The 13,217-nt window shown below is 46.2% G+C and overlaps 2 protein-coding genes across 2 annotated transcripts in view; one reads left to right on the forward strand and one right to left on the reverse strand.

The window, feature by feature from the left end:
- The window catches only part of tbcd (tubulin folding cofactor D), a 113,550-nt gene that overhangs the window by 27,083 nt on the left and 73,250 nt on the right, over positions 1-13,217 (forward strand). The gene's annotated exons all lie outside the window — the stretch shown is intronic.
- On the reverse strand, positions 2,288-8,963 carry znf750 (zinc finger protein 750). The gene is given in 4 exon segments (XM_042317602.1): positions 2,288-3,159; positions 3,218-3,902; positions 7,619-8,250; positions 8,253-8,963. Coding segments are annotated over 4 exon segments (2,427 nt in total). The 3' UTR covers positions 2,288-2,760.

A 13,217-nucleotide genomic window follows, 5' to 3' on the forward strand; every position in this document is an offset into this window, starting at 1 on the left:
ACAACCCCCTTCCCTTCCCATAAACCCTCAGTCACAACAGAACAACAACCCCCTTCCCTTCCCATAAACCCTCAGTCACAACAGAACAACAACCCCCTTCCCTTCCCATAAACCCTCAGTCACAACAGAACAACAACCCCCTTCCCTTCCCATAAACCCTCAGTCACAACAGAACAACAACCCCCTTCCCTTCCCATAAACCCTCAGTCACAACAGAACAACAACCCCCTTCCCTTCCCATAAACCCTCAGTCACAACAGAACAACAACCCCCTTCCCTTCCCATAAACCCTCAGTCACAACAGAACAACAACCCCCTTCCCTTCCCATAAACCCTCACAGTCACAACAGAACAACAACCCCCTTCCCTTCCCATAAACCCTCATAGTCACAACAGAACAACAACCCCCTTCCCTTCCCATAAACCCTCAGTCACAACAGAACAACAACCCCCTTCCCTTCCCATAAACCCTCAGTCACAACAGTCAACAGAACAACAACCCCCTTCCCTTCCCATAAACCCTCATAGTCACAACAGAACAACAACCCCCTTCCCTTCCCATAAACCCCTCACAGTCACAACAGAACAACAACCCCCTTCCCTTCCCATAAACCCTCAGTCACAACAGAACAACAACCCCCTTCCCTTCCCATAAACCCTCAGTCACAACAGAACAACAACCCCCTTCCCTTCCCATAAACCCTCACAGTCACAACAGAACAACAACAACCCCCTTCCCTTCCCATAAACCCTCACAGTCAACAGTCATACAGAACAACAACCCCCTTCCCTTCCCATAAACCCTCAGTCACAACAGTCAACAGAACAACAACCCCCTTCCCTTCCCATAAACCCAGTCACAACAGTCACAACAGAACAACAACCCCCTTCCCTTCCCATAAACCCTCAGTCACAACAGTCATACAGAACAACAACCCCCTTCCCTTCCCATAAACCCTCAGTCACAACAGTCAACAGAACAACAACCCCCTTCCCTTCCCATAAACCCTCAGTCACAACAGTCACAACAGAACAACAACCCCCTTCCCTTCCCATAAACCCTCAGTCACAACAGTCATACAGAACAACAACCCCCTTCCCTTCCCATAAACCCTCAGTCACAACAGAACAACAACCCCCTTCCCTTCCCATAAACCCTCAGTCACAACAGAACAACAACAACCCCCTTCCCTTCCCATAAACCCTCAGTCACAACAGTCATACAGAACAACAACCCCCTTCCCTTCCCATAAACCCTCAGTCACAACAGTCATACAGAACAACAACCCCCTTCCCTTCCCATAAACCCTCAGTCACAACAGTCATACAGAACAACAACCCCCTTCCCTTCCCATAAACCCTCAGTCACAACAGTCATACAGAACAACAACCCCCTTCCCTTCCCATAAACCCTCAGTCACAACAGTCATACAGAACAACAACCCCCTTCCTCCCATAAACCCTCAGTCACAACAGAACAACAACCCCCTTCCCTTCCCATAAACCCTCAGTCACAACAGCCATACAGAACAACAACCCCCTTCCCTTCCCATAAACCCTCAGTCACAACAGAACAACAACCCCCTTCCCTTCCCATAAACCCTCAGTCACAACAGAACAACAACCCCCTTCCCTTCCCATAAACCCTCAGTCACAACAGAACAGAACAACCCCCTTCCCTTCCCATAAACCCTCAGTCACAACAGAACAACAACCCCCCCTTCCCTTCCCATAAACCCTCAGTCACAACAGAACAGAACAACCCCCTTCCCTTCCCATAAACCCTCAGTCACAACAGAACAACAACCCCCTTCCCTTCCCATAAACCCTCAGTCACAACAGTCATACAGAACAACAACCCCCCCCTTCCCATAAACCCTCAGTCACAACAGAACAACAACCCCCTTCCCTTCCCATAAACCCTCAGTCACAACAGAACAACAACCCCCCCCTTCCCATAAACCCTCAGTCACAACAGAACAGAACAACCCCCTTCCTTCCCATAAACCCTCAGTCACAACAGCCATACAGAACAACCCCCCCTTCCCATAAACCCTCAGTCACAACAGAACAACAACCCCCCCCTTCCCATAAACCCTCAGTCACAACAGCCATACAGAACAACCCCCCCCCTTCCCATAAACCCTCAGTCACAACAGCCATACAGAACAACAACCCCCCCCTTCCCATAAACCCCCACAGTCACAACAGTCATACAGAACAACAACCCCCCTTCCCATAAACCCCCACAGTCACAACAGTCATACAGAACAACAACCCCTTGGGATAAACATGGACAGATTTTTATTTTGGTATTGCTTTTTAGAACCATATTAAATATATACAACTTCTCACCACCATGCACCTTGTAGTATACAACATATTATAGTCACTTAAATAGTTCCACCCTTGTTCTATACAGCGTTCTGTGATCAGATGTGAAGGGTTAACATTTTATATGAAAGGCTATTTGGGTCAAGTCAGTGCAGGTGAGGAGGGTTTTCTGAAAAGAGGTTTTCCCTGTAGCCTACCGGAGACACCATCACATGTTGGTTTTAAAACACCAGTCTTGCTTTTAGTGCTTGGTAAACATTTGATCGTCCTATAGACAGACAGGGGCGTGTCCGTGGAGGTTCAACTGTACAGCTCCACTTTACTCCTTTACATCCTGGTCCTAGACTAGAGGCTGTGAGGGTTTTGAGCCACTGTGGACTTCCTGTTGTCTGTTGGATGGGTATTGGTTCAACTGTCACTTGGTGTTCAGCAGCAGAGAGGTCTCCTCCTCAGTGCTCTCCCTCCTCCTGTCTCCTTCACCACCCTCTTAGTCTGTTTGTGAGGGGCTGTAAGCCTGGTGTTTTTCCTGGCTGGGAGCTGGCTCTCTCCCCTGGCAGCTCTCTTCACCCCCCTAACTGGGGTACTAGACTGGTCGGTCTGGCCCTTGGCTGTGTGTTCCTGTTTGACCTCCCTGGAGAGGCCCTCGGCTGTGTGTTTCACCTCTCTGGCGAGGGCTGTGGTTGTGTGTTTCACCTCTCTGGGGAGGGCTGTGGTTGTGTGTTTCACCTCTCTGGCGAGGGCTGTGGTTGTGTGTTTCACCTCTCTGGCGAGGGCTGTGGTTGTGTGTTTCACCTCTCTGGGGAGGGCTGTGGTTGTGTGTTTCACCTCTCTGGGGAGGGCTGTGGTTGTGTGCTCTCTGGGGAGGGCTGTGGTTGTGTTTCACCTCTCTGGGGAGGGCTGTGGTTGTGTGTTTCACCTCTCTGGGGAGGGCTGTGGTTGTGTGTTTCACCTCTCTGGGGAGGGCTGTGGTTGTGTGTTTCACCTCTCTGGGGAGGGCTGTGGTTGTGTGTTTCACCTCTCTGGGGAGGGCTGTGGTTGTTGGGAGACAGGGGCAGTCTGTTGGGCGTACTGACGGGCTGTCTGCTGCCATAGAGCTGAGGCTGCAGCTGGAGGAAGAGGAGGAGCTAGCCAGCTGGCAGAGAGCCAGGGCTGCAGTCTGTCTCTGTTGGTCACTGGGCTCCTTGTCTGTTTGGGTGGGAGCTGGGCTGGAGCCCTGTTGACTGAGATCCACTGCGATTAAGGTGGCCATTTTGGAGCAATGGTCTGGGTTGCCTGGTTGGACCCTAACAAACTCCCTCCCTGAGGCGGCCATTTTGGAGCAGTGATCTGGACTGCCTGGTGTGGCCCTAAGGCTCAGGTTCAGTGGCAGGTCCTCCTCCGGGTGCCTTGTTTCAGGACAGCTCCCCCTGCTGGTGAAGAGGTCTGACTCCTGGTCCTTTTTGGAGAGGTTCAGGGGCATCAAATCTTTCTCAGTGTCTTCATCATCATCATCCTCATCTTCACCATCTCGTTCAGATGAGTCGTTGCTTTCGTCAGAGGTGGAGTGCTCTGCGCTGTTGCCTGCCGACCTGAATGAGGAAGAAAGACAAATAATATGCATAAGATTAGATATCCACTGATACATCTGTATAGACTAGTTAGATTAGATTAGATATCCACTGATACATCTGTATAGACTAGTTAGATTAGATTAGATATCCACTGATACATCTGTATAGACTAGTTAGATTAGATTAGATATCCACTGATACATCTGTATAGACTAGTTAGATTAGATATCCACTGATACATCTGTATAGACTAGTTAGATTAGATTAGATATCCACTGATACATCTGTATAGACTAGTTAGATTAGATTAGATATCCACTGATACATCTGTATAGACTAGTTAGATTAGATTAGATATCCACTGATACATCTGTATAGACTAGTTAGATTAGATTAGATATCCACTGATACATCTGTATAGACTAGTTAGATTAGATATCCACTGATATCTGTATAGACTAGTTAGATTAGACATCCACTCATACCTCTGTATAGACTAGTTAGATTAGATATCCACTGATACATCTGTATAGACTAGTTAGATTAGATTAGATATCCACTGATACATCTGTATAGACTAGTTAGATTAGATATCCACTGATACATCTGTATAGACTAGTTAGATTAGATTAGATATCCACTGATACATCTGTATAGACTAGTTAGATTAGATTAGATAGACACTGATACATCTGTATAGACTAGTTAGATTAGATAGACACTGATACATCTGTATAGACTAGTTAGATTAGATAGACACTGATACATCTGTATAGACTAGTTAGATTAGATAGACACTGATACATCTGTATAGACTAGTTAGATTAGATATCCACTGATACATCTGTATAGACTAGTTAGATTAGATTAGATATCCACTGATACATCTGTATAGACTAGTTAGATTAGATATCCACTGATACCTCTGTATAGACTAGTTAGATTAGATTAGATATCCACTGATACTGTATCTGTATAGACTAGTTAGAGTTTAGATCCACTGATACATCTGTATAGACTAGTTAGATTAGATAGACATCTGTATAGACTAGTCTGTATAGACTCTGTTAGATTAGATTAGATATCCACTGATACATCTGTATAGACTAGTTAGATTAGACATGATACATCTGTATAGACTAGTTATTAGATAGACATAGTTAGATTAGACATCCACTGATACATCTGTATAGACTAGTTAGATTAGATGAGACATCTGTATAGACTAGTTAGATTAGACATCCACTGATACCTCTGTATAGACTAGTTAGATTAGATATCCACTGATACCTCTGTATAGACTAGTTAGATTAGATCCACTGATACCTCTGTATAGACTAGTTAGATTAGATATCCACTGATACATCTGTATAGACTAGTTAGATTAGATATCCACTGATACATCTGTATAGACTAGTTAGATTAGACATCCACTGATACATCTGTATAGACTAGTTAGATTAGATGAGACATCTGTATAGACTAGTTAGATTAGATGAGACATCCACTGATACCTCTGTAAAGACCAGTTAGATTAGACACTGATACAATTCAATTCAATTCAAGGGCTTTATTGGCATGGGAAACATGTGTTAACATTGCCAAAGCAAGTGAGGTAGACAACATACAAAGTGAATATATAAAGTGAAAAACAACAAAAATTAACAGTAAACATCAGATACATCTGTATAGACTAGTTAGATTAGATATCCACTGATACCTCTGTATAGACTAGTTAGATGAGATATCCACTGATACATCTGTATAGACTAGTTAGATTAGACACTGATACCTCTGTATAGACTAGTTAGATTAGATATCCACTGATACAGTGCCTTGCGAAAGTATTCGGCCCCCTTGAACTTTGCGACCTTTTGCCACATTTCAGGCTTCAAACATAAAGATATAAAACTGTATTTTTTTGTGAAGAATCAATAACAAGTGGGACACAATCATGAAGTGGAACGACATTTATTGGATATTTCAAAAAAAATTAACAAATCAAAAACTGAAAAATTGGGCGTGCAAAATTATTCAGCCCCTTTACTTTCAGTGCAGCAAACTCTCTCCAGAAGTTCAGTGAGGATCTCTGAATGATCCAATGTTGACCTAGATGACTAATGATGATAAATACAATCCACCTGTGTGTAATCAAGTCTTCGTATAAATGCACCTGCACTGTGATAGTCTCAGACGTCCGTTAAAGGCGCAGAGAGCATCAGGAAGAACAAGGAACACACCAGGCAGGTCCGAGATACTGTTGTGAAGAAGTTTAAAGCCGGATTTGGATACAAAAAGATTTCCCAAGCTTTAACCATCCCAAGGAGCACTGTGCAAGCGATAATATTGAAATGGAAGGAGTATCAGGCCACTGCAAATCTACCAAGACCTGGCCGTCCCTCTAAACTTTCAGCTCATACAAGGAGAAGACTGATCAGAGATGCAGCCAAGAGGCCCATGATCACTCTGGATGAACTGCAGAGATCTACAGCTGAGGTGGGAGACTCTGTCCATAGGACAACAATCAGTTGTATATTGCACAAATCTGGCCTTTATGGAAGAGTGGCAAGAAGAAAGCCATTTCTTAAAGATATCCATAAAAAGTGTCGTTTAAAGTTTGCCACAAGCCACCTGGGAGACACACCAAACATGTGGAAGAAGGTGCTCTGGTCAGATGAAACCAAAATTGAACTTTTTGGCAACAATGCAAAACATTATGTTTGGCGTAAAAGCAACACAGCTCATCACCCTGAACACACACCATCCCCACTGTCAAACATGGTGGTGGCAGCATCATGGTTTGGGCCTGCTTTTCTTCAGCAGGGACAGGGAAGATGGTTAAAATTGATGGGAAGATGGATGGAGCCAAATACAGGACCATTCTGGAAGAAAACCTGATGGAGTCTGCAAAAGACCTGAGACTGGGACAGAGATTTGTCTTCCAACAAGACAATGATCCAAAACATAAAGCAAAATCTACAATGGAATGGTTCAAAAATAAACATATCCAGGTGTTAGAATGGCCAAGTCAAAGTCCAGACCTGAATCCAATCGAGAATCTGTGGAAAGAACTGAAAACTGCTGTTCACAAATGCTCTCCATCCAACCTCACTAAGCTCGAGCAGTTTTGCAAGGAGGAATGGGAAACAATTTCAGTCTCTCGATGTGCAAAACTGATAGAGACATACCCCAAGCGACTTACAGCTGTAATCGCAGCAAAAGGTGGCGCTACAAAGTATTAACTTAAGGGGGCTGAATAATTTTGCACGCCCAATTTTTCAGTTTTTGATTTGTTAAAAAAGTTCGAAATATCCAATAAATGTCGTTCCACTTCATGATTGTGTCCCACTTGTTGTTGATTCTTCACAAAAAAATACAGTTTTATATCTTTATGTTTGAAGCCTGAAATGTGGCAAAAGGTCGCAAAGTTCAAGGGGGCCGAATACTTTCGCAAGGCACTGTACCTCTGTATAGACTAATTAGATTAGATTAGATATCCACTGATACCTCTGTATAGACTAGTTAGATTAGACACTGATACCTCTGTATAGACTAGTTAGATTAGATATCCACTGATACCTCTGTATAGACTAGTTAGATTAGACACTGATACCTCTGTATAGACTAGTTAGATTAGATATCCACTGATACCTCTGTATAGACTAGTTAGAGCTGCAGCTGTTTGGCTGGTAAAGAGCTGTGTGAGGAGAGCATGTTGTTGTATCTTCACTTACCCTCTTTCCATGTGCGTCATCAAGCTCTGTGGTGTGTCCTCTTTGCTCGGCTCTACTCTGATTGGCTGAGAGGCTGGTTCTGGTCCTCCTGATTGATTGACAGGCTGTAGTTCCCCCAGGACGGTACATCTGGAACCCTCCGTAGTGTCTCTCTGGGTGAAGGGGTGTGGAGGGCTGGGTCTGTCAGGGGAGCCCAAGGCAGAACACCCCTCCATGGGGCTCAGTCTGGTGGGCTTGTCTCTGCTCTGCTCCACCTGGCTGGTCCCTTCCTCCGTGGGTCTGCTGTGGGGTTCACCATGGAGCCTGGGGTGGAGGTAAAAGTCATAGTCCCTAGGTCCCAGGCCGGGGCCTGGTCTTGGGTCGTACACATCCAGAGGAAAGTACCTGGAGCCTGGGAGAGGGATGGGGTGTGGGTGGTGGTGGTCCGCGGGTCGGTACAGGCCATAGGGCAGGGGGAGACCGTATCTGTAGGGGTATGGAGGGATGAGAGATGAGTGGGAGTGGTCCGGGTTCATGGGTATCACAGGTCTTTGTGGGGTCTCCAGGAAGCTAGGCCGGTAGGTCTGGGAGTTTGGCCCAGAAAGGTGATGCGTCCCTGGGATGAAGTAGGGCTGGTAGAGGGGTGGAGGGCCGGTTGGCGATCAGGAAACAGGTAGGGAGGGTACTCAGGTATTATGTGAGGTGGGAGGGGCTTCAGCGGCATGGAGGCTGCTGCCATTGGGCCCCAGGAGAAGGTGGGGTTATGGAATGATGGCATGGGCGGAGTCAGAGACGGCTCCCCTGATTGGTTGTGGGACGACTTTAGCGCGGCCTCTGGGTTCTCCCGATTGGGTGTGACTTGGGAGAAGGCTGACGGGCGTGGCACAGCCTTGGCCTCTTTGACTTCCTTTGTGTCTGATTTGATCTCAATGTCTTTCCTGACTGGACTCCCACACGCCTCCTCTCCCTTCTCCTTCTCTCTCTCCTCCTCCTTCTCATCCTCTCTCTCCTCCTTCTCATCCTCTCTCTCCTCCTTCTCTTCTCTCCTGTTCTCCAGTCCTCCTCTGTGACCCTCAGGGGTCATGAGCCGCTCCACAGGAAGTGGCCCTGATTTGTCTTTCAGGGTTAAAGATGCCAGTTTGTGGTTGGCAGGGCCAGGGGTCTTGGTCTGCCTCCCTGCGTGGTCTCCTTTCTGAGACACCAGTGATATAGAATTCTTACAGAGGTTGTATTTCATGTGGTTGAACAGGTGAGACTTCTCGTTGCAGGTGAACGGGCACTGGAAACACTGGTATTTGTAGGGCTTGCCTGGGGGCCGTGGGATGTAGTGAGGCCTCTTGGGCTTGCGCTCCTGAACGCTGAGCATTTTGGATCTGGTGTGTGTGTGTGTGCAGTTTCACTGCAAAGACAAGAGGAAGAGGTAACAGATTGATGGATTAGTTGCGCTGCACATTGACATACATTTTTATATGCATTTCTTCACATTATGTACAATGACGTGTTTTAACACTTCGTTTCTTTACATCGTTAATGATCTTTAAGGAAATTTCAGGGTAGATGGGTGTTTTAGGACCTTTTCATTAATGATCTTTAAGGAAATGTCAGGGTAGATGGGTGTTTTAGGACCTTTTCATTAATGATCTTTAAGGAAATTTCAGGGTAGATGGGTGTTTTAGGACCTTTTCATTAATGATCTTTAAGGAAATGTCAGGGTAGATGGGTGTTTTAGGACCTTTTCATTAATGATCTTTAACAAAATGTCAGGGTAGATGGGTGTTTTAGGACCTTTTCATTAATGATCTTTAAGGAAATGTCAGGGTAGATGGGTGTTTTAGGACCTTTTCATTAATGATCTTTAAGGAAATGTCAGGGTAGATGGGTGTTTTAGGACCTTTTCATTAATGATCTTTAACAAAATTTCAGGGTAGATGGGTGTTTTAGGACCTTTTCATTAATGATCTTTAACAAAATGTCAGGGTAGATGGGTGTTTTAGGACCTTTTCATTAATGATCTTTAAGGAAATGTCAGGTAGATGGGTGTTTTAGGACCTTTTCATTAATGATCTTTAACAAAATGTCAGGGTAGATGGGTGTTTTAGGACCTTTTCATTAATGATCTTTAACAAAATGTCAGGGTAGATGGGTGTTTTAGGACCTTTTCATTAATGATCTTTAAGGAAATTTCAGGGTAGATGGGTGTTTTAGGACCTTTTCATTAATGATCTTTAACGAAATGTCAGGGTAGATGGGTGTTTTAGGACCTTTTCATTAATGATCTTTAAGGAAATTTCAGGGTAGATGGGTGTTTTAGGACCTTTTCATTAATGATCTTTAAGGAAATTTCAGGGTAGATGGGTGTTTTAGGACCTTTTCATTAATGATCTTTAAGGAAATGTCAGGGTAGATGGGTGTTTTAGGACCTTTTCATTAATGATCTTTAAGGAAATGTCAGAGGTTTTGTGTTAACAGCACATTCTCTCCCTGCGTTTACTGAGTAGGATTAACATGGCTACTAGTCCAGTTCAACTGGTTCAGCTAGAGGAGGAGAGTAGTTAGACTAGTTTACACTGACCTCTCCTCTCTGTCTGTGTCTTTATCTGCTCAGGCCAAAGAAAGAAGTCCCCTCCCTAAGGACTGCACCCTCAGGGCATATAGTCCAGTCCACACGTATACATACACACATGGATCAAGCCAAGCGTCCTAGTATGTAAATGAGTGTTAACGGAGTCAAACTGGTGCCACATGGACAGGTGTGTGTGTGTGTGTGTGTGTGTGTGTGTGTGTGTGTGTGTGTTTGAGTCGAGGCCCTCAGGATAACCTATTCCACCAACAGTTGCTCTGTATGTTATGTTTGGAACAAGGAACAACTATCCAGCTCTCACAGTATGTAAACCACCTGCATGTTATTTTTGCATAGACCATCACTGTCATGGGTGGCTGGTTATGTCTCTCTACATAGACCATCACTGTCATGGGTGGCTGGTTATGTCTCTACATAGACCATCACTGTCATGGGTGGCTGGTTATGTCTCTACATAGACCATCACTGTCATGGGTGGCTGGTTATGTCTCTACATAGACCATCACTGTCATGGGTGGCTGGTTATGTCTCTACATAGACCATCACTGTCATGGGTGGCTGGTTATGTGTCTCTACATAGACCATCACTGTCATGGGTGGCTGGTTATGTCTCTCTACATAGACCATCACTGTCATGGGTGGCTGGTTATGTCTCTCTACATAGACCATCACTGTCATGGGTGGCTGGTTATGTGTCTCTACATAGACCATCACTGTCATGGGTGGCTGGTTATGTCTCTACATAGACCATCACTGTCATGGGTGGCTGGTTATGTCTCTACATAGACCATCACTGTCATGGGAGGCTGGTTATGTCTCTACATAGACCATCACTGTCATGGGAGGCTGATTATGTCTCTACATAGACCATCACTGTCATGGGTGGCTGGTTATGTCTCTACATAGACCATCACTGTCATGGGTGGCTGGTTATGTCTCTCTACATAGACCATCATCATGGGTGGCTGGTTATGTCTCTACATAGACCATCACTGTCATGGGTGGCTGGTTATGTCTCTACATAGACCATCACTGTCATGGGTGGCTGGTTATGTCTCTACATAGACCATCACTGTCATGGGTGGCTGGTTATGTCTCTCTACATAGACCATCACTGTCATGGGTGGCTGGTTATGTCTCTCTACATAGACCATCACTGTCATGGGTGGCTGGTTATGTCTCTACATAGACCATCACTGTCATGGGAGGCTGGTTATGTCTCTACATAGACCATCACTGTCATGGGAGGCTGGTTATGTCTCTCTACATAGACCATCACTGTCATGGGTGGCTGGTTATGTCTCTCTACATAGACCATCACTGTCATGGGTGGCTGGTTATGTCTCTCTACATAGACCATCACTGTCATGGGAGGCTGGTTATGTCTCTCTACATAGACCATCACTGTCATGGGTGGCTGGTTATGTCTCTCTACATAGACCATCACTGTCATGGGTGGCTGGTTATGTCTCTCTACATAGACCATCACTGTCATGGGTGGCTGGTTATGTGTCTCTACATAGACCATCACTGTCATGGGTGGCTGGTTATGTCTCTCTACATAGACCATCACTGTCATGGGTGGCTGGTTATGTCTCTACATAGACCATCACTGTCATGGGTGGCTGGTTATGTCTCTACATAGACCATCACTGTCATGGGTGGCTGGTTATGTCTCTCTACATAGACCATCACTGTCATGGGTGGCTGGTTATGTCTCTACATAGACCATCACTGTCATGGGTGGCTGGTTATGTCTCTACATAGACCATCACTGTCATGGGTGGCTGGTTATGTCTCTACATAGGTAGACCCCATCACGCCTAGACTCATGTCCTATAGTAGGTATGGATGGTTGTGTCTCTCTCTCCTGCATATCTATCTATCATGTATCTGTCTAGGTAGGCAGGAGAGTCGCTGGACTAGGCATCATGTAGGCAGGAGAGTCGCTGGACTAGGCATCATGTAGGCAGGAGAGTCGCTGGACTAGGCATCATGTAGGCAGGAGAGTCGCTGGACTAGGCATCATGTAGGCAGGAGAGTCGCTGGACTAGGCATCATGTAGGCAGGAGAGTCGCTGGACTAGGCATCATGTAGGCAGGAGAGTCGCTGGACTAGGCATCATGTAGGCAGGAGAGTCGCTGGACTAGGCATCATGTAGGCAGGAGAGTCGCTGGACTAGGCATCATGTAGGCAGGGAGAGGCATCATGTAGGCTGGACTAGGCATCATGTAGGCAGGAGAGTCGCTGGACTAGGCATCATGTAGGCAGGAGAGTCGCTGGACTAGGCATCATGTAGGCAGGAGAGTCGCTGGACTAGGCATCATGTAGGCAGGAGAGTCGCTGGACTAGGCATCATGTAGGCAGGAGAGCTGGACTAGGCTGGACTAGGCATCATGTAGGCAGGAGAGTCGCTGGACTAGGCATCATGTAGGCAGGAGAGTCGCTGGACTAGGCATCATGTAGGCAGGAGAGTCGCTGGACTAGGCATCATGTAGGCAGGAGAGTCGCTGAACTAGGCATCATGTAGGCAGGAGAGTCGCTGAACTAGGCATCATGTAGGCAGGAGAGTCGCTGAACTAGGCATCATGTAGGCAGGAGAGTCGCTGGACTAGGCATCATGTAGGCAGGAGAGTCGCTAGACTAGGCATCATCCAGGCAGGTAGGCAGAGCAGGAGATCAGTAGGCATCATCCAGGCAGGTAGACAGAGCAGGAGATCAGTAGGTAGACCTCACCCTGCCTAGTAGACCTGGAGGGCATGTAGCGACACGCTTCTCTCTCTCTGTCTCTCTCTCCCTCACTAAACTGCCAGCCTGAAGGCGTGGGAACCGAAAGGCACCTGTTTCCCATGACTACACCTGTGCTGCAGCGGGATGCAGTGATACGTGGCTCTGGGCACACGGGCACGGCACTACTACAGCGGGCTAGTCAGCTAGGCTCAGACACATCTCCTTATCTGATGAGCTCATCACACCACATCAACCTTGTAGAGAGAGTGTGACTGGCCTTCTGACAGCATGGTCTTCCCGGAGAGACTG

The sequence above is a fragment of the Oncorhynchus tshawytscha genome, unplaced genomic scaffold (assembly GCF_018296145.1).
Source record: "Oncorhynchus tshawytscha isolate Ot180627B unplaced genomic scaffold, Otsh_v2.0 Un_contig_956_pilon_pilon, whole genome shotgun sequence".
In the NCBI taxonomy this organism is placed as follows: Eukaryota; Metazoa; Chordata; class Actinopteri; order Salmoniformes; family Salmonidae; genus Oncorhynchus; species Oncorhynchus tshawytscha.